Below are 22410 nucleotides of genomic sequence, written 5' to 3'. Positions count from 1 at the left end.
GGTATTCAAAGTAATCATGAATATATTAATTTGTTGACAGCTTCATCTAAGGGTAGTGTTTTGAGTGAAAACCAGTTGAAGAATGTTAGTACATAACTGAGTGCATCAGGATGAATATTAGGAAGATTCTGGGTAATTCTGCACTGATACTTTTTAGCTGGTGGGCGATTTCTCTATTGGCGAATATAGGGTGATGGTCACCAAGAGAATGAGGTAGTACTCCTGACATGGCACACGTGCTGGGGTCAGAGACAAGTATCCAGTCATGGGTAGAATTTTTATGATTCGCTTTGCTGAGTCAAGTAGTGGAAGAGATCAGCTGCTTGAACCCATATAAGTTGAGACTAGTAGGTGGGGTGATGGATGTCACAGATAAGATAATGGTTTCAATAGTAATATTTGTAGTTATACAACCAAGAATTTCTTTTAATAAGCTATTATTATTAACTAGGTGATACACTGACGACAATTATACAAAGTTCCTTATGTTTATTAACAATGAGGAGAGAGAAAAGTTGTTCTACATTTTGGAAGGTCGGTATGCTAGTTTTTATGGGTGAGAAACTTAGGCAGTTATTATACACAACTGCAATGCCTCATCCTTTTTTGTGTAATCTGTCACACTGCATAACATTGAAGCCAGGGGACAGAATTTCAGAATCTTTTATATGGGATTATAACTGTGTTTTGGTAATGATGTTATCATCTAGTGAATACCGAAGAAACCTTACTTGTAGTTCTGTAACTTTTAGAATACAATGAATATTAATGGAAATAAAGAAAAGTTTTGTGGGTGTTGTATAGGAATTAGGGGAAGAAGATGGTGGAATGGATGAGGCTGAGGGAAAAGGGTTGGGGATGAATATAGCCAGAAAGAACGATTTTAGAGGAGAGGATCAGGATTAGTTTTTTTGTTTGTTTTGTTTTCACATTAAGTACATTAATTTATTCCAGGTTATGTCAAAGTGAACTGAATGCTTAGGAGTTTTGTATTTGAAAAGGTGAACAAGTTGGACATAAAATACATCTGAAAAAAATAGATATGAAGGAGGGTTTAGCCAGAGTACAGGTAGGGTGGCTGGTAGTGTACAAGTGTGAATAACGTGTGAGAGTACCATGGCAAGTAGTAAGGTGAGATAAAATGAACATTAGACGTGTTTTTTCTTCACAAAACTGAAAATTAGAATTGAAAAGGAAAATCAATCTTGTGCTCAAACTGATATGAGAGACTGCTGAATTTTCAAGTGAGATCTGGCAAGTATAATAAGACTAGAGGAGGTCATGAACCCAACTCCTCTTGTAGTGGACGTAGTCTAAACAGAAAGACTGGAGAAATGCTGATGATAAATTTGCATTTTCTCTAGAGGATGAAAGGCTGTTAATCAATGAGGTGTTCAGGAAAAAAAACTGTCTTTCGGCTTTTCCCGGTTTAGGGGTCGTCACAGTGGAATCCAGACCGCTAATGACTGGCAGTGAATTTTTACGGTGTCAAGTTGCCAGCCCGGCGACCAGCCTTCGAGGAAGGCACACCCACACATGCATGTACCTACCTGCATGTCTTTAAATTCACTTGACCACGGGGAGGACATGCAAACTCTGCACAGAAGGTGCTCCCAGCTGAGAATCGACCCGGAGAACTCTTGCTGTAAGGCAACAATGCTAACCGCTGCACCATCGTGGCCTAATGAATAATAAAATTAATAATAACCTCAGAGATGGAATAAGGGATGACTTAAGATTTAGAGTGAATCCTAGTTTTAGTAAAAATATTTAATGCATACTTCAAGTGTATTAGTGTGTCTTGACAAGTAAGTGCTGTTACTGGGCAATTGTCTAAATAAAGGAAAATGTGCATGCCTTAAAGACTATAACTGGCCATCAGTGGAGCAAGGCATTTGGTGAAGACTCCTGGAGCAGTAAAAAAAAAAAAAAAAAACCCAACAAAAGGGAAATAAGTAAATGGATAATGCAAACCTAAAACACAGAACCTTAAAAAGGATTGGTCTTTGTGAATGGGGGATATGTAAATATGAATCCATTAGATCCAAGGCAAGTAGAAAAGTTTGAAGGGAAAGAAGAGGAAAGAGTTTGAGGTGTTAGCGTTTCGAAATACGGAGTGAGAAGATAGGTGTGTTGGCTGGGCAAATCTAAAATGGGTCTCCACATTCCCTTTTTCCTGGGAACCAGGAAAAAGCCTTGAACAAGCATTGTTCCCATTGCTGTGAAGGAACTAATACTATAAACCCCCTGATAAAGCAACTCTGCAATGACTTTAGGTGCAAAGTGGAGCTGGTCTTTTGGAGGACAAGAAATTCCTAATAGCAAAGGAGGGAATGCCCAATGTAGTCAATCTTTGTTCAATAATGCTTAGAGAAACCAAGGATTTACAGTTCTCAACTGCCATGCAGAATGACATGGGGAGAGAGGAACTGAGGCAAGGACAGTCAGAAGTTTTTCTTTGGGAAGAGGATCTTGTAATGCATCAGCTTTCTTTTAGACATCACCTTGCCATTTCTTTCTGAACTGTTTGGCAGATTTTTACAAGCCTGACTTGAAAGGTTTGTGAAAAAAATGGCCCTGGGGTTGGTAGGGTACTCTCTTAAAACTGAGAATCAGATATAACTGCTTAACTCCCTGCATAAATTTACCTCTCTCTTCCACGTTTTTGAGAGCTTAAGCAGAGGAATTACTAAATAAAAAGTCCTTATCCAGAGTAGGATTTAACATTTGGCCTTTGACATTCTCCAGAAATGTATGAAGTCTGATCCAAGCATATCTTCTCATCACTGTCACAACAGCAGCAGCCCAAACAGCTTCCACTGCGTCATAGACACATTATTGTATACTTAGTTACCTGTGATGCAGAGTTAAGCAGTTCCACAACACTGGATTTTACAACTGAATTTGGAAGATTAGCTAAGAATTGTGCCATATTAGACAAACTAGATAAAAGATACTTACACACGAGTTTGGCAGTTTCAAGCCCTCAAAGATAAGGTGTAAGTACTTTGAACTTTTTCTGTCAAAACTGTCAAATGCTTTGTTATCCTTATCATTAGGGGCTGGATTTGAAGAAGTAAAAGCTCTTGCACCTTTCTCTGTATCCAGAGAAATAACAGCAGGGACAGCAGAGAGGTTTTTATAAAGGTGACTGTGTCTGGGACTCCATAAAATCTGGCAGGCTTTTTGGGAGGTGGATTCTAGCAACACTGAAGCCACTAAGAATGCATCCTCTACAGCTCCTAAAACTGAAGAGACAGCCATCAGCTTAGTGGAGTTTATACCGAGTAAGTCACAGTAGTTTTTCTGGGAGTCAGACACTTCTCTACCCTCCCATTGGAAAAAAATATATTTTTGCTATGGTGTCATATAATAAGTGAATCCTCCAATACTAGAGTATCCTCCATTTCACATTCTCAACCTGTGAGGGAAAGCATCTGCGAAACATAATCCAGGCCTTCATTATCAAAGTAAGATGAATCTTTTTTGGAAGATGAAGGAACTCTCTTCCTTTTAATAGGCAAGGAGAAAAAAGTCTGAAGACAATGAATTGCTTTGACCAGGCCTTGAGCAAAGTTATAACAATCTTCCTTACTCCCCCCTTCTGAGAAGGGGTAGAAGGATGGAATAAAAATGTTTAGGCTTTTGAGTATGCTTTTTGAGAAGACAGACGTATGATCTTAAGGGATAAAGTCAGAGGTTTGATCTCCCACAAGCAAGCTGCCAACATTTTCCCATTATCAGGACTTGTGGGAACACCTCCCACACCCTCAGATAACACAATACATTTTATTTATTTTTTATTGGCAGGCTCCACCAGATGAATGGTCTGTTTAGTTTGTCCCCCCCCCCCAGAGGTCACCATAGCTGTGGACCCTCACACATCCAGAGGGATCCTGGAAAAGCAGACTGATGGTCAAGGGCTGCAAATTTGCCTCAGCAGATCTGTCAGCCACAGATCTTATGACAGATGTGAACGTACTAGTATTGTCTCTCACCTCTCATCAACATCATCTTTTTAATTAAGGGGAAGATCCACTGCAGGGGAAGATAACATAGCCACTGGCAATAAGTCTTTAAGATGCCAGTTTTCAAGAAAAACATGGACAGTTAAGTCTACTCCTAACAGTCTTAAGGAAAGATCAATAAACAGAACAAGAGGGGACATCATGTTTGGATCCCAAACAAAACACAAACGGAGTGGGAGACTCTATATACAGAATTTGGTGCCAACTGCACTTGTTCTTTCTGATGGACATGAGCAAAAATTCTGAAAAAAAGTTTAAAGGAAAAGGAAGGGTCCCTAGCTGAAGCTAACAGCACGATTATACTAGATGCAAAATTGATAGCAGCCTGCATACATGTAAGGATGGCAAGAAAGTTTTGAGTTTTGGCACAGTTGAATGTCTCTATTACACTATCATATCCTTGTGTAAAGGGCAATCTGAACTGCATGAGAGGAAGGAAGCTGAAGCTTTGTAGACTGGCCGGACATACAGTATCTTGGCAAGATATGTCCCATAGCTAATGACTACTGCAACAGCAATCTAATGGAGAACATACACTGTACCTTTTCAAATTCTATCAGGTGGCTTGTTTGAACATTTCAAAACAGAGCAGTGTATTCGATCATGGACTGGGGATCAGTGAGGTACACAGTGGATCATCATCATGCCTGGAGTGATCAGATATGGTCTTTGCAAGCAGGTACTCTACAGAACATGCTTTTCTGACTTCAGTAAATGCGTGTCAAAGTTTAAATGGCATTTGGCTAATGTACCCTAGATCAGTACCTAAATCTTAAATGAAATAAAAATAACAGATAGTAACCTATACACTGTGAAAGAATTTCACATCAGAGACTTTTCTGACTCCAAACACAAATTAGCTTTTACTTCAATCCAGCAATGAAAACAAAAGATAAAGCAAGCACTTTCATCGTTATCACCACTACTTAAAATCTACTTAAGTAGTTGGATTGGATACTCTAAATTACCCACAGGTGGGAGTGCATGCATGTGTGAGATGGAAGAAAAACCTGGTAACCTACTTCCATTTCCCCTTTTGTACTCTAAACTCAGCAGGTAGTTCTGGCTATCCACAGGGTCACTCTAGGAGTCAGGTTAGAGAATGAGAAAGTCAGACAAGCTTTAATGATGGTGTTGATTTTATGATCCAATCATTTATTTTGTAAATTATAACTTGTCTTTTCTGCCAAGTCTCTTAATGTTACTTGCACTGACTTTGAAGAATAATCTAAGAATTAACCCCATTATAGTGTCTAGTGGGATACCAGTGGTAATCCCTGTCAAAAAGGGCAAGTAGCTCCTCCATCCAGACTTGCATCCTGCTGCTTAACCAGCATTTTACTCACTGAATTATACAAGAATACACATTTTTTGCTAATGGTGTGTCAACTACTCCCTTATGTGGAACAATGTTAAATGCCTTAGCAAGCTCAAGATAAGTTGCATGCACTGTCAGGCCTTTCTAAAATGTTGCTGTTACAGTTTCAAATAAAGCCACAACAACCAAGATGCAAGATCTTCCCAGAGTAATCCACACCCCTCTTCACTTCTAAATTTCTACTTTCCATTCCAACTCTTAGTTCTTCTAACTATTATCTCTGTGCACTTGCCCTGCAGATAACTTGGCATCAGTTAGTTGCAACTACAACAGTGACCTATAACCTGCAATAATCCTGCACCCCAATTCCTTGATTAGTGGACTTCCAGTGAAATACACTTTGCTCATCTTACTTCTCTGTGCTTCAAATGTATTAAAAACAAGCCTTTTGCAAAGACGTGCACGTTTTTCCTTTGAAATTTTCAGTTCTACGGGTACGGAGTAATCTACACTGTTTACTAAACACTTGTACAACATCTAGCCTCTGCATCTGCAATTTTTCTATTTGTCAGTGTAATGCTGACTTGAAGAGAAGTGTGTGTATAAAAAAGAAATAATGCTTTCCAACAGCTACAGAAAGCAACTTACCACCACCAGTGGACAGCATTGTAGAAGCTTAGTACGAGTGTGACAGGAAAGTTTCAGAAAGACTCAAAACTGTAACTAGTTTAGTATAACTCTCAACATTTAGCTTTTGTCTAGACTTTTGGTTTTCAGGACCAACCCTCATTCTAATTTAAAAAAAATAATGAAATAGAAGGAGGTAATGGGTTACCTCTCAGGTCGGTAGGGAGAATCAAGGTTGCTAGTGAAAAAGCATAAAACAAAAGATTGACTGCACTGCAACAACTGCTAAAAACATGAACTGCTACATTACAGTCTAGTTTTCACCATTATTTTTCTATTTACTTCTGAGTAACCTCAGAATCAGAACAATCTAGCATTCTGTGATCATCATGAAGCTCCCAAAAAAGGCTAATCATCATCACCTGAGAACCATCTAACACCTCTTCACTTCATATTGACAATTATGCATGCTACATACCATAGAGATCTTCAGAACTATCCACTCGGAAGGTGTGATTTCTCTGTACATAAACCAAAGCACTGTACTCTTGTTGTGGGACAGAATAGGTATGCTGTAACATAAAGGAAGAATCACAAGTTAAAAGTCCAGCACAATACACAGCACTTTCAAAGAAATCCACTACAATGTCTGTTTAAGAAAATTGAAAACATTTCAAAGTCATGCTTCAAACAACTGTTTTTCCCCCAATGCGCAACAAATATGTAGGAGAAGCAAAGTGGTATTAAAATGTCGTGCATCAGGATTAAGTGCTGTCCTAAAAGTATGAAGCATAAGCAATTAATTTCCCATCAATGACACGTGGATACATACCAACATTAAACAATATTACTGAAATAAAGAAGGCTTGCTAAAATTTAGCTGTTAACCAAGTGAAATGGTCCAAGGACATTTTTCATCCACAACCCTCGCCATAAGCAAAGCAGGGATTATAAATGATAATATACTACAGGACAATTACAAACAATACAGCTAAAGTACCATGGTAGGCATAATCAAAGACATTCACAACAGACAGTAATAAGTCAAAAACTAAGCATTGGGCATTCAAAAGATAATTAGATGCAACAAATGTTGAAAATGTAGAATGCTAAAAAGCCTAGGAATATGTACTGTACACTCCTATTGCGAAACAAAACCCAAGCAGCATTCTCCATGCAAGTGACTGAAATGCATGTCCACGAAAATGTGCAACTAAACACAGACATTAAACTGAGTTCCCATCTACCTGAGTTTGTGGTAGCTCAGGTAGATGCAAAAGATCCCATAGCACCTACTGAACAGAGTAGGGATCCTTTACTTACAATGTTACTTACAATATTCTTTACACAATTATTTACAATTTTACATATTTACAAATTCATCCGGTATATAATATTCTACTTCCTTCACTATTATATAATCACAATTATATTTCTTCCTTTTAATGTCTGTCCCCTTTGCCCTTATTAGACCCCCACTTCTTTTCCCACAACCATCATCTAATTTTTCATAGTACTGTTGCTAACATCCATTTTCCATTAAACATAATTTCATTTATCCTCTCATTGCAAATACTCCATATAACATAAAATATCTTTTTAGTTTGGATGTTAGTTGGGATATTTTGCAAACACCTTAATAGTTATGGACATCAGCTGGATGGAAACACCCTGTGTTTCTAAAGTATAGTCAGACAGCCCACTTATGCTGTGTTAATAAGGTCACAAGACCACCAAAACATGTATGTTCACAGTTAGTGAGGTTTGGCTTTATTGGCCTGAATGTATCTACAACAATTTAAAAAACTAAAAAATCATGGACATTCAGAAGCCATACAGCTGAAACACGATGTCCTTAAGGGCTCATCTGCATATATCCCATGGGCCTCTATTACAAGAGGTTTAATATATTACACAGTGAAAACTCTAGTTTGACATCCATCTCCCTTTACATTATATTGACCGTCAAATGTTCTCCATTTTTTTTCCATTCTTTTTTTAATTATTTTTATAAAAATCTTATAATCTGCATTACTCAATACTACAGGTCTCCAATTTCTAATTTCATTTGTTCCTTTTTTTTTCAAAACAAATTTAAGTACCCCACTACATAATTTCTTATACATAAAACCTTCACTTAACCATTCATTCATTCAGAACTTAAAAAAAATTTCTTCTGCCAATCTTTTACATTCTTGTACATTTGATATTCAATCCTACCTGGTCCTGCAGCACATTCCATATTCACTTGCTCCAGTACCTTATCTAGCTCAAAGAAAAAAAATCGGTTACATTTTTTTTTATCTTGCTCAGAGTCTTTTAATATTCCATCTTCTCTCCTGTTTTTTTTTTTTCTTTAAACATTCCTTGTACATACCACAAAATACATAATCTATTCCGGAGTTCTTTTTATTTCTCGTTTACATTTTTATTTCTTCTCATTATACTACTGCCTTCCTTAACTAAAATACTTACATATGCTCATATTTCTTCTTTACATTGTAGAAAATACCTGTTTAAATGATTCCTTCATTTGTCTTGATTCTTCCTACATATCGCTTTTCTATATCAAAAGTTTCTGTATCATTGATATCGTTAAAAGCATGTTTACATGTTCTTTCATATTTTCTTTTTCTGCTTTTCTTGCATCTTTCTACCAATCTAAAAAACACTTTTTATATATTTTTTAAAGCGGGCCACCATTCACACCGATGTTTATAAAATATTCTCTTAGTAGTATTATCTCTCCATAACTAATATTTTCTTGGCATTTTCATTCCATGTTTTCTCGTTTATTCTTTTTATTTTATTTTTGTATACTCCTTATATCCTCCAACTCTATTCATACTGCTAAGATGGTCTAAAAAAAAAACTGTTGCAACTGACTCCTCTTCAGCAACATTTAACCCTTCTGTTGTTATAAAATAATCTATTTCAATTTTGCATGTGCCTCGACTACATGTCCATGAGTTAATACTAAAATTTCCACATCTCATAATTTCTAAATTTATCACTTCCTCTCGTTTTTCTCTCAAATCCTAATTAATCTCTCCCTTCAGTATATTTAGAACTACATAATCAAAGACCTTATGAAATAAATGCTCCCTTTCTGTACATGCAACACAAGCATATAATGCTGTAATTCGATATACTTGAGCTTTCCCATCTTAGATCTAGGACAATTCACCTTCTCATATTACTAATGTCACATCTGGTACTTTCACAGATTTTTGACAAAGAATTACTGTTCCTGAATAACGTTAATTTCCCATTTATTCCAAATTATGTCTCCTCTCCAAAGTTTTTCTGTCTGCAGTCTTTCTTCCTTAGTTAAAATCTTTCATCTTCCAACACTATTATATTTATGTCAGACTTAATGCATCACTCTAAGATTCCTATCCTTCCAGCGATATTTTTTAATACTTTACATTTATGGAATACACACTGAAGTTATTACTTTCTCTTACTATTAACTTCCTAGATATTTTTTTACTTTACACAAATTCACCATTTTTTTTTTCTTAATACCTTACTCATTTCTTTTTCTGTTTCATACTTTTCCCTTTAAACTTTCTTTTCTTCACTATTTTCCCAAAAGATTTTTTTTCCTCTTTTACTATTTTCCAATTTATATCTTTCTCATTACTTATTTTAGAGCCTTGTTCAGTCATCTTTACTTTTATATTTTTCTTCATTTACTGCCACTACGTTTTCTCTTTGTTCATTTTTCCTCTTTCTTCTCCTTCCCTTTCTCCCATTTTGCAGTCCATTCAGAAATGTACAATTTTATTACGTGTAACATTTTAATTCACATCTTCCATCGTGACACATTTCCCCACAAACAGAGCATTTTCTTTTATCACAATTACCTATTAAGTGATCTGCCTTACCACAGGGAAAAAAAAAACACGTTTTGGGTTGACCTCCAGTATTTTACTACACCCTTAATTCTCTTCCACATTTATCATACTAAGAATATGTACATTTTTTATTTTACTATTTTCTATACAATATTACAATCCCATCCTCCAGTCCATATTATCAAACTTTAGTAATGTCCACAACTGCTTTATATATTTTACTAAAATGTCTTTTTGAAGTCGGTCTCTTCTTCAGTTCAAAATTACACATATATCTTTTTACTTCTCTATGAAATGCTTTAATCATTTTCAAGTTCCACAGATTACAGTTTTCTTTTCATATTCTTCACAAAAATTTTCCATTGCATAACCAGTCTCAAATATGTCACAAAATAATTCTTAAGAATAAAAACTCATACCTCTTGAGCCTTTACACCCAAAGGATTTATTAAATTCTTCCAAATGTCATACCTGTCCAGTTCTTTCTCTTCTTTACTTTGAATTCTCACCACAAATTTAAGACTTGTGTTTACTTCACATTTCTTCTGTTCCTCTCTCTCACCTCCTCTGCCTTGCTTCACTGTCTCTGCATAGGAATTACTCCCCTTACTTTCGCCCTTCAAAATGGAATCTGTTTCTTCCATGATTTCTCCCCATGAAACCTCCTTTCCACTTTTAGGTTCACTCAGCAACAGCATCTCATTTAATAAATCATCCTGCTCCCCGATTGCAGGATTGTAATTATACTTCCTTCACTTATCGATTCTCCTTTCTTGGATTCAGCAAACAAATTTTGCTGTAGAAAATCTTCTGAATCCTGCACCCTCTCCAATAGAAACTGCTCCTTCTACCACTCTCTCTCTCACATCCTCCTCCTCACCACTGAGCTAGGAATGGGACATGCATACATACTTGCTAGCTGTACAAGCCACGAGTAAGAGAAGTTCCTTGAAACCCTAGACACATTCCCCCTAGAAGTATGATTACCACTTCAGGTCTGCTCTTGAAAAGAAGCTATTAGCCTAGTGGGACTAACCCAGTCAAGAAAGAATAAATAGCATAAAAAAAGTTATGTACTCACCATAACATTCCACCCGAGTAGTTGCTTTTCATTTGTCTTCAACCTGTGGAGAATACGGATCCGGCACGGATCCAACTCGGCCACATTCTCCAGCATCGGATCCAAGCTCCGCCCCTACCCATAATGCCCCCGTATCCCTCCTCCCCTCAGATTGAGTTTGCTGCAGACAGCAGCATCCCCAGGTAATCATATGCCTAACACTATCATTATCACCTATAGAACCATAAGGAAGACAAGGGCTCACCACAGCAGGACTATTCCACTTTCATCTGGTCCATAGCACAGCCCACATAAGGCAGAAGGAAGGAAGGAGGGGGGAACGGTTGAAGACAAATGAAAAGCAACAACTCAGATGGAAAGTTATGGTGAGTACATAACTTTACCTGAAGTTGTTTTCATTTGCTCTTTAACCTGTGGGTCAGAGTCCCCAAGCTACCAAAGAGCCCTGGGAGGTCCTCATGGAAGAATGTTCCACAGCACGGTGAAGCCAAAGGATGCTCTCCCTCTGGAAAAAGGATCTAATCTGTAATGAGAAACATGTGTGATGATGCCAAAGCAGCTGCAGAGAAAGTGTCATCTAAGGAAACCCTAGACCAAAAGACCATGGAAGCAGCTACAGACCTAGTAGAATGCACCCCAATATGATCTGGTGGAGATCATCCTTTGGCTCGATAGGCCAATGCAATGCACTGAGAAATCCAACAAGCAACGGTTACTTTTGAAACGTGTTTCCCTAAGAAAGGCTTGGAAAAAGAAATAAAAAGCTGATCAGACTTACGAAAATATTTTGTTCTATGCAAGTAGAATCTCAGTTGCCAATGAACATCAAGTAAATAAAATTTATACTCTCCGTTACTCTGGAAGTTCATGAAGAAAACAGGGAGATTGATGACTTGGCTGATGTTAGACTATGACGCCACTTTTGGAAGGAATAAAGGGTTCATCCTTAAGGAAACCCTGCCTTTATGAAACACCATATAAGAAGGCTTGACAGATAAGGCCTTGATCTCAGATACTCTCTGGGATGAAGTAATGGCGATCAGAAAAGCCATCTTCCAAGACAGGAACTACAGGTCCACTGTAGCTGCTGGTTCAAAAAGGGGAGAAACCAAAGCCTGTAGCACTAGGTAAGATCCCAAAGGGGCACTGGGTCTTTTACTGGTGGTCTGAGTAAGAATGTACCTTTCAAAAAGGCTTTACAAAACTTGGAGGAGGCCAAGGAAGCTGAATTCTCTCCTATATGAAAACTGGAGATCACAGCCAATTGTACCTTTACTGTGGAAATACTAGAAACATGATTAAATATATCTTCCAAAAACTCCAAAATGGTGCGGACTAGAGCTGTAAGAGGGTCTAAATCATGCTGAGAATCCCATATGGAGAAGCATTGACACTTACTGGAATAAACCTTCCTAATGGAAGATTTATGAGCTGCTACCAAATTCTTCTTAATGGGAGAAGACAGCTCAGGAGTCCTAGCTATCACTGGAACTGAAGCAGCCAAGCCGTGAGCTTCAGACTAACTAATCTGGGTGCGAGTTCAGATCCGGATACTGGAACTAGTGCCCAAGGAGGACACACTGCATGAGACCGCAGAGAGGAACCACTCTTGGTGAGGCCAGAATGGGACAATGAGAATCACAAAGCTCCCCAGCTGTCGAGCTTTCTGAATGAACTCTGCCGCATATCATCTACTCAGAAGTGATCTATGCTCAACATACAAGGCCATGTCAAACCCAGAGCTGTTGGACATGCCACACAAAAAAATCCCATTCTCTCAGACACACACGCACCAGGGATCTAAACCTTGTCATCACAATGAATAAGACATGCTGGAGGGACAGGTTCCTGATCCAGAGACTGCCCAGACTCTGGAAAAGACTGCCCATATATGTCAAGCAGAGTGCCTCTTTGGTCCTCTTCAAAAGGAACCTTGATGACTGGATGGCAGATAGGAAATTCACCCCGGGGATCACGTCAGTTGCCCTGCTAGACAGGGGTCCAGGGAAGTAAATACTGTGGGAAGAAATAGCCAGGGAATTGTTATGGCTAGGCTTGTACAGGCCCTAGGGCCAAAAGCCTAGTACCAACCAATGAACTTTGGGATTAGAGAGAGTGGAGGATAAGCATACAGACGACTGGAGGGCCAAGCATGAACTACAGCATCTCTGAGGAACTCCCCTAGAGGAGGGTTCAGTGCGAAATACTCACTGCACTTCATGTTGGAAAGACACCGACCCCACTTTAGAAAGATCTGTTCCACTATTGAAGGATTCAAAGACCACTCATAAGGCATCAGAACAGATCTGCTGAGGTTGTCCGCCAGAATGCTGGACCTCCCCAGAATATAGGGAGCCATTATTGAATCCCCAAATGATGTGGATACTCTACAAAAGGGCCTTACAGAAACAGATGCTTGGTGCCACAGCCATGGGCTCAAGCTCAATGCCAAGAAATGTATAGTTATCCCCTTTGGGAAAAAACATGCATCCGTGAATTACCATATAGGTGGCAGTACACTAAACTCAGAATGTTTGATAAGAGACTTAGGGACACAGGTGGACAGCAGTCTCACCTTCGATAACCACATCGCCACAACAGTCAGGAAATCCTTCTATGTGGCACACCTCATCACTAAGGGCTTTTCATCCAGAAAAAAGGAGGTCATTGTCCCACTGTACTCATCCCTCATTAGACCCATTATAGAATACAATGCCCCGTTTGGTATGTACCTCTCAAGACATCTGCAACAACTGGAAAGGCCACAGAAATACCTCACTAAAAGAATCACAGGCCTAAAGCAGATGCCCTACGCTGACCGCCTTAAAAAACTCCAGCTATACTGGCACATATCGTCTACTCAGAGGCGATCTTTGCTTAACATACAAGGCCATGTCAAACCCAGAGCTGTTGGACATGCTACACTTAAAGAAATCCCAATCCCTCAGAGCCACACGCTCCAGGGATCTAAACCTTGTCATCACAATAAACAAAACATGCTGGAGGGATAGGTTCCTGACCCAGAGACTCCCCAGACTCTGGAATAGATTGACCATACATGTCAAGCAGAGTGCCTCTTTGGCCCTCTTCAAAAGGAACCTTGACGATTGGATGGGAGAAAGGAAATTCACCCCGGGGATCACGTCAGTCGCCCTGCTAGACAGGGGGTCCAGGGAAGTAAATAGTGTGGGAAGAAATAGCCAGGGAATTGTTATGGCTAGGCTTGTATAGGCCCTAGGGCAGATAGCCTAGTACCAACCTATGAATTTATATGCATTGTCACCAAAAAACAGCTAGAGATTGCTCACTCCCACAATCTCATGTTTTCGGGACAAAGTGGGTAAGATCTGGTTTCCCCGTTTGTTGATGTACCAGACAGACATATTGTCAGCCTGGATGGCAATCGTCCCTTGGGGAAGATGGGCATGAAGAGCTTGCAATGTCAACAGCACTGTCGTCATGTCCAGGACGTTGATATGCAGATGGGTATCCAGGGAAGACCACGTGCCTTGGACTGTCCTTTCCATATAATACGCCCCCACCCGAGTAGGGAGGTGTCAGTAGTCATCGTGAACACTGGGGCAGGAAGAATGAATGGATGACCTAGAAAAAGATCAGAGGATTGAAGCCACCAGAGAAGTGAATCCCTACATGCTCAAGATAATCAAATTGGTTCTCAGCAGATCTAGCAAAGACCAATGGACTGCCAGAGTCAATTAGAGAAACCTCATATGCAGATGAGCCATAAGGATCAAAGTGATTGTGGCTGCCATGGACCCCAACACCCGAAAAACCAACTCCATAGGGGATAATGGGTCTGAACAACGTCCAAAACATGTCAGAAGGACTGAAGTCTGTCTGGAGTTAGAAACACTGGTTTGAGTGGCATCGAACAGAGTCCCAATAAAGTCGAGAACTTGTACTGGATCTAATTGGGACGTGTTGAGATTATTGGTGTAGGCAGTCTTGAGGAGAAGATCCCTAGTTTGACAAAGTCAATGCCTGGAGGGAGTGGAAAGGAACCAATCGTCCAGGTAGGGAAGACCTGGGACCCCTGCAGCCACAGGTGAACAGCCACCACTGTCATCACTTTGGTGAACACCCTGGGGTCAGTGGTGAGGCCAAAGGGTAGTGCTCTGAAATGATAATGATTGGCTCCCAGCCAGAAGCAGAACCCCCAAGTGCGCCTATCCATCTTGATGTGATAGTACATATGTCTTGGAGTTCCACTGAGCACATCCAATTATTTATCTGCAAGAAGGGCAGAATGGACTGGAGTGTGACATCTGAAATGTTGTCTTGGCAACTGACAGGTTTAGGGTTGAAAGATCCAGGATGGGTCTTAAGTCCCCCATTTTCTCTGGCACCAAAAAGAACCTGGAATAGATGCCTGATCGGGACAGATCTGAGGGGACAGGCTGGATGACTTGCTTTTCCAGAAGCTTGGAAAGATCCACTGCTGCCTCCTCCCAATGCATGGGTGGGACATCCAGGAGGTGTTTGAGAGGAACTGGGGGTTGAAGAAAGAGGACTGTATATCCTCTTGATATAACCTGCAATACCAAATTATAGTCTGTAATCGACTCCCAAGCTGTTGGGTGCAGAGAGAGAGATGGCCACTGACTGCCTCCAGAGACTAGCAGCAAAGCAACACTTCAGGCCTGCTGCAAGGGTCTGTCTGGGAAAGAATCCAAAGACCCTTGGTTCCTTGGACCCCCTCTGCCATGAGGATGGCGTCTATCATATCTCCCCCCCCCTACTGCTGGGGGAGGAGAGTCCTGAGCATCATGGGAAAAGCCCGAGATTTTCAGAACCACATCTTCTTTGCCCCATGCTGACTCCAGGAAAAGGATTGTTGTGGGGTTGAGAAGTGAATCTCATTGGCAGACAGGGTCTTCCCACCTTTCTCGCTCTGGACTAGAGTGTCTCTAATGGTCTTACCAAAGAGTGTAGAACTGCCATACGGAGCATTGGTAAAAGATGCCTTGAAGGGCTCTGAGAACGCAGATAGCTGTAGCCAAGTGTGATGCTTAATGGCAATGCCTGTTCCGGCCACCCTAGAGGCACCTTCAAAAGCATGTGACAGGAGCCTCATGGACATGTTGGATATAGAAGATAGGGTGGCCATATACAGGAGGAGAACACTTTCTTCTCCGCCATCAACGTGGACCCCGGAGCAGACTCGGCGACCACCTTGACCAGGTCCTGCTGTAGTCTGATGACATGTGCCATGTAGTTAAGTGTACACAAAGCAAATATGGCTGAAGCGAAAGCCCGCTTCCCGAAACGGTCCATGGCCAGGGACCATCAGTCTGACAGATGGACCACAGAGTTCCCCTGATCGAGCTCTCTCGTGGTGGCTGCCACAACCACCATGGTATCGACTGGGGATCCCTCAGACTAGTGCTGCCTCTCCAAAGGGGCACTTAGAATTTTGTCAGGGTGCCTGGGAATGGGATCCACCATGTCTGGTTCTTTCCATGCCAGAGATGAAATTAAGTCCACTAGTGGATCAGCAGAAGCGGACACCCAGGAGGTAGAGGGTCCTGCGTCAAACACCTACAGGAACATAGACTCATCCAGGTTGGGTTTTTGGACAGACCACCCTCCACACTGGCGTAGGATCTCTATGATGTCTCCAAAAGTGACATCAAGATGGTGTCTGCTGTGAGGAACTCTGACGGGGGTCCAAGTGCCTCCTTTTGCACGTCTCCAAGGGAGTTCCTCACGGGGGCATCTCTGGGGAGAACTCTGAAAACTCAGGCCGTTCGGGGGGGGGGGGGACTTTGGGGAGGAGGAGGCAGGGTGGCAGATTCCGGACCAGAAAAAGAGGGAGCTAGGATGGACTCAGAGAAAAACAATGTCAAAGTCTCAAAGGGGCAGACAGAACCCTCTCCACCACGTAAAAAGCAGAGGGAGAACGAATCCCCGAAGCTGGGAGTAGTACTGTTACCTTATGCGTTGATGGGTGAGCCGGATCTGAGCCTCCAAACACCAAGACTCTGAGTGGAAGGGCTGACTCAGTCTCAAAGCCAACACCATTCCCCCAGGATCCAGCACCGAGACTATAGCTATGAGAGTCTGACTGCTCCAAACCAGTCGGAGCTGAGCCACTCAGGGCAATGGTTGGCATCTTAGCACCTGGGACAACTGGCGCCAACCCCTCAACACCAATAAACCTCAGACTCAAAGGCTCCAAAGCCAGGGGTCGGATCGGAGAAGGAGCAATCGAGGGAGAAAGGCAGACTGCATGCTCCCAGTCCCAGAGGGGGAGGGGGCAGGCAAGACTCCCATCCGGTTCTGGGTGCAGATGAATTTCTGCACCATCCTGTCCACCTTGGTTTCAGAAAGACTGCAGGTGGACCAGATGGAGGAAGCTACAGATACGGGCCTAAAGTAGAGCCAGGGAGAGGCCAAGAAGGGGGATTGGGCCTGAGAGACCTCCGGCTCCATCGAGAAATGAGGCAACTGGAACTGAAGGGAACTCAGGCTGGGACTTGGGTGGGATTTGGCTGGGGGCTTAGCTGAAGTGAGGTTGGAGGAACCGCTTTTTGTGCCTGTTCCACTCTTTTGGTGATGTTTGTCCCCATCCTCAGCCTTCTTGGTGGGAGGTTGAGTCCCAGAGGCCACAGTGGAGTTAGAAAAGGCCGAGGCCTCAGAAAGAGAAGGGGGAAGGAGACCTCTCAGAATAAGTTTGTTCCTCTTTGTCAACTACTGCGCGGGACTAGAAGCCCATACAGATCAAACAGGTGGTGTCCAGGTGCTGAACTCAAAGACACAACACACAGAGTGAGGCCATCAGAAGGGGGTAGCTTATAGACACACTGCGCATTTCTGAAAGCCCAACTTGGGGGGGGACAGACACTCGCTAGACAGGAAAGCATTTACGAAGAGCAAAAGGTGTTTTTTTTTTTTTGGTTATGTAGTGGAACTGATGCTTGAGCGCAAAGAACACAGGTAGGGTATAGAAACTAAGAGGAGAGATAAAGATGAAAAAAAGAAGAAGAAAGATCAGAAAAGCTTTCACTTACCCACAGGAAACTCAGAGCTAACAGATAACGATGCTAACTGAATGCTCGGAAAATGAGATCTGAAGGGAGGGAGACAAGGGCATTATGGGTAGGGGAAGAGCTTCAAGCTTGGATCCGATACTGGAGAATGCGGCTGAATCGGATACATGCCAGATCTGTATTCCCCACAGGTTGAAGAGCAAATGAAAACAACTTCAGCTCAAATGTATATAGATAAAAATAAATAAAATACATATAAAAAGCCATACCAAAGTCCCCCCCAAGGGTAAAGACGTCCCGTACCTGCCAGTGTTATTATTCACTCTGCAGGACAGTAACATCCCAGACAAACAGCAATCTCCAAAGCATGCACATTCATAAGTTGAACAAAATCCATAACAAAAGCCAATATGCCAAATTTAACAAAACACACCTTAACTATAACCATACCTCTCAACCTGGAATCATCAAAAATCTGGACAAAGGCCCATGAAAAATAGGTACAAATCTGTACCCTGATTAACATAAAATTTACATACATAACTATGTAACCCCTCCTACTCCAATGGAATTGTGGGATGCCAACTTTCAAATGCAAACTGAAGAACAGACGACCAAAATATGGCGCCAGAATCCCCCGGCAGTCATTCCAATGTCCCATTACCTACCATACCTGGTTATTTCATCCCATTTACCATAAAATGTGCATACACTGCTTTACTTATACAATGATTTGGAGTTTATTTTACATTTTATAGCACAAACACTAATAGACATCTGCTAAACAAAGCAATACAGTCTCGCAATGAAAATAGACTTAGCATTAAAACTTCTCTGTCCCTGAAACTCATATTCATTGAAACAGCATTGAAACACACATCCACAGAAAATGCATCTGGCCAGTGGTGGATAAAAATTGCTATTTGTCCTTGCACACAAAAGAAGAAACATACATGTGTTCTTTGATACACCTTCCTGATTTTATTAAATTACATTCGTTGTATAATACATCACACTTGTTAGAGCGTATTTTAAATTTATTGTTTAAACATTTTCCAGTAAGCAATGAAAAAATGCATGAACCAATAAATGACAAAACTGCCCAATAAAAAACATTTCCATCATAAAAGTCTACTCAAACTTCTACAATCCATCAATATCAGTAAATATGCACAATCTCTGCAGAAGTAAAAGTCATCTAAATTCCATGTTAAAGAGATCTGTATCTAGGTTGCTGCTAGCAAAGTACAGTTGTGTACACTTACCATAAATGTAGATGTTAGAGTGTATTCACTGTTGAAGTCATTACACTTGGGTTTATCCTGCTGGCAGGCTACCCTCAGTCGGCCTGAATTCCAAAGTCTAGGTCCGGCGTCGGTTGCTGTCGCCTTTTCCCTGACGTCAGTGTGCCAGGGGTATAAAAGACGCAGACGACGCCATTTTCTTCAGTTTTTCTTGCCCCAAATGTCAGGTGCCCCCAAATGGGTAGGCTTAAAATATGCAAATAAAACATGCATGCACCAAACTATATTATACCATCATCTAAAAGCAAATACAACACATAGGTTGTATAGACTTAGAAAAGTGCAGATAAGTTCCAGTAAAGATATGAGGGATGGTGAGTGGGTAACCAGGACTGCAACAGTGAATACACTCTAACATCTACAGTTATGGTAAGTGTACACAATTGTACTATGTTCTTAGTGTTTCACTGTTGCAGTCATTACACTTGGGTTGAATCCCAAAGCTATGGTTGGGAGGCTGGAGCTAAGTAGCATTAGGAGCGGCTATGAGGCCCTGCAGAACTGCAGTGGCAAAGCCTGCCCTGGATTTAGAGTAGAGTGGTAAATGACAGTGTTTTGTAAAGGTGTGCACTGAACTCCAGGTAGCAGCCTCTAAAACGTCTTTGGTTGGTACTCCCCTGAGGAAGGCTGCTGAAGTGGCTGCTGCTATGGTTGAATGTAGCCTAATGCCCTTAGGCACTGGCTTGCCATGTTGTGAATAGCAGAAAGGAATGCAGTGGTCTATCCACTTTGAAATAGTCTGCTTTGAGATAGCCTTTCCTTGTGATCCTGCAGCATATGCCACTAGTAGTTGCTCTGTCTTCCTGAAAGCCTTGGTTCTGTTCAAGTAGAAGCGTAACTGTCTGTGTATGTCCAAAGAGTGCAGAATTCTCTCCCCCTTATTCTGTGGGTTTGGATAAAAAGTAGGCAGATGAATAGTTTGGTTAAGGGCCACACTGGATACTACCTTAGGCATAAATGTCAGGTTTGTCCTGAGAGAAACCCTGTCTGGATAAAAATTGATAAAGGGTTCCACAGCCATGAGTGCCTGTAGCTCTGAGACTTGTCTTACAGAGGTTATTGCCAGGAGCAGAGCTATTTTCCAAGATAAAACTTTATATCAGCTGTAGCGGCTGGCTCAAAAGGAGGCAGGGTGAGTTTTTCCACGACATAATTGAGGTCCCATGCTGGTATTGGTGATCTCCTTGGAGGCCTTAAGTTTTTGGCTCGTCTGAGGTACTGTCTTAATAAAGGATGAGAAAAGATTGGTGGCTCTGTATTGTAATGAGCCAAAATGGCAGAGGCATGAATTTTAATTGATGAAAAGGATAGGCCTTTGTCCAGCATCTCAGTTAAGTATTGCAAAATCTGAGGAATATTTGGTACAGCTGTGTCGATTCCTTGTGCCTGATTCCAAGCACAGAATCTCTTCCATTTTGCAGCGTAAGATTTTCTGGTACTAGGCTTTCAAGCCTCCAAAATGACATCCATCACAGCTTTAGTGAGAGGCGCGTTTTGTATGACTACATTATCCGCCATGCTGCCAGATTTAAGGTCTTTAGTTGGTTGTGCAGGATCTGACTGTTTTGTTGGGATAGTAGATTAGGTATTTGAGGCAAGGTCCAGGCCGGGCATTGAGACAAGTTCCTTAGGAATGGATACCAGTACTGGTGGGGCCAGTCTGGGGCAATCAGTATCATCTTTGGCTTCTCTTGTTTGACCTTTAGGAGTACTTTGGGGAGGAAAGGCATATACTGCTAAGCTTTTCCAACTGTAAGATAATGCGTCCACTTTCCATGCTTGTCTGTGATAAGTCCTTGTGCAGAATCTTTTTATTTGATAGTTGTGAAGAGACGCAAATAGATCTATATCCGGGCATCCCCATTTCCTTGTTATCATGCTGAAGACTTGTGGATCCAATTTCCACTCGTGGGGATCCATGAGGTTTCTGCTTAGTTGGTCTGCCAGAGTATTTATCTTTCCTGGCAGGAATTGTGCCTGCAGATGTACTTGGTAAGTCAATGCTGTGTCCCACAAAGTCATGGCTAGTCTACAAAGGGGGTAAGAATGAGTGCCTCCCTGCTTGTTTATATACCACATGACCATGGTGTTGTCCGTCTATCAGTAGTTGTCCTGGATGAAGTAGGTCCTTGAAGGCTGTCAGGGCATTCTGAACAGCTAGCAGCTCTTTTTGATCGATATATAGATGCACTTGGTTTGTGGACAATGTGCCTTGAATACATCTTCCTGCCATGTCGGCCCCCCCAGGCATAATCTGATGCATCCATTGTTAATGTCTGCCTGGCTGAGGGTAAGGTGAATGGCTGTCCCTTGTTCTGGTGGCAAGCCTTCGCCCACCATCGAAACTCCTGTTGCAGGCAGGGAATGAGGGTAATTATTGTTTCCAGGCTGTGGCAATGTTGTGTCCAAACACTTTTTAGGTACCACTGAAGTTTCCTCATATGCAGTCTCGCATATGGAATTAGTAGAATGCAGGATGCCATGAAGCCCAAAGCCTGCATAATTGTTCTTGCAGATAACTGGGCCTTTGTTGACAACAGGTTGAAATAGGTAGTCAGTTGCCTTTGTCTGGCGTGAGATAAGCCATCTGGGCAGTTGTATTTAAGCTTACAACCAGGAATATTATCTCTCGAGAGGGTACTAGTTTTGATTTCTTTTCGTTGACTGTGCACCCTAGGCCTGTTAGAAACCTCTTTACAAATGCCAGATGCTGTAGTAGAATGTCCTTGTTCTCTGCTTGAATGAGGCAGTCAAAGTAAGGATATATTTGTATTCTTCTTTGTCTGCAGAATGCAATTACTGGTGCCAGGCACTTTGTGAAGACCCTGGGCACAGTAGATAAGCCAAAGGGCAGTGTAGAGAATTGGTAGTGCATTGAGCCAGCTTTGAATCTGAGGTATCTTCTGCATGTTTGTCTGATTGGGACATGCAGGTATGCCTCTTTTAGGTCTAAGGTCACAAGCCAAGCCTTCTTGCCCAGCATGGGCAGAAGTTGCTGTAGAGTCAAAATTTTGAATTTTGGTATATCCAGATATGTGTTTAGGATAGATAGGTCCAGTATTGGTCCCTGGTCTTGTCCTTTCTTGGTACCAAGAACAGTCTTGAATAAAATCCTCATCCCTGCTCTTGCTGTGGTACTTGTTGAATGGCCCTCATGTCCATGAGGGATGAGACTTGCTTTT

At 41.5% G+C, this 22410-nt stretch overlaps 1 protein-coding gene across 1 annotated transcript in view; it reads right to left on the bottom strand.

Annotated features, from left to right (window-relative positions):
• The window catches only part of PLXNB1 (plexin B1), a 3809096-nt gene that overhangs the window by 1539844 nt on the left and 2246842 nt on the right, over positions 1-22410 (bottom strand). The window contains exon 15 of the mRNA XM_044078026.1: positions 6452-6545. Coding sequence (XP_043933961.1) covers positions 6452-6545 — 94 coding nt within the window. The remainder of the gene's footprint in view (positions 1-6451; positions 6546-22410) is intronic.

This window comes from Protopterus annectens, chromosome 7.part0 (assembly GCF_019279795.1).
Source record: "Protopterus annectens isolate FY-2018-M chromosome 7.part0, PAN1.0, whole genome shotgun sequence".
NCBI lineage: Eukaryota > Metazoa > Chordata > Ceratodontiformes > Protopteridae > Protopterus > Protopterus annectens.
Note: the sequence above shows the minus strand (reverse complement) of the source record. Positions and strands in the feature narration are given on the sequence as shown.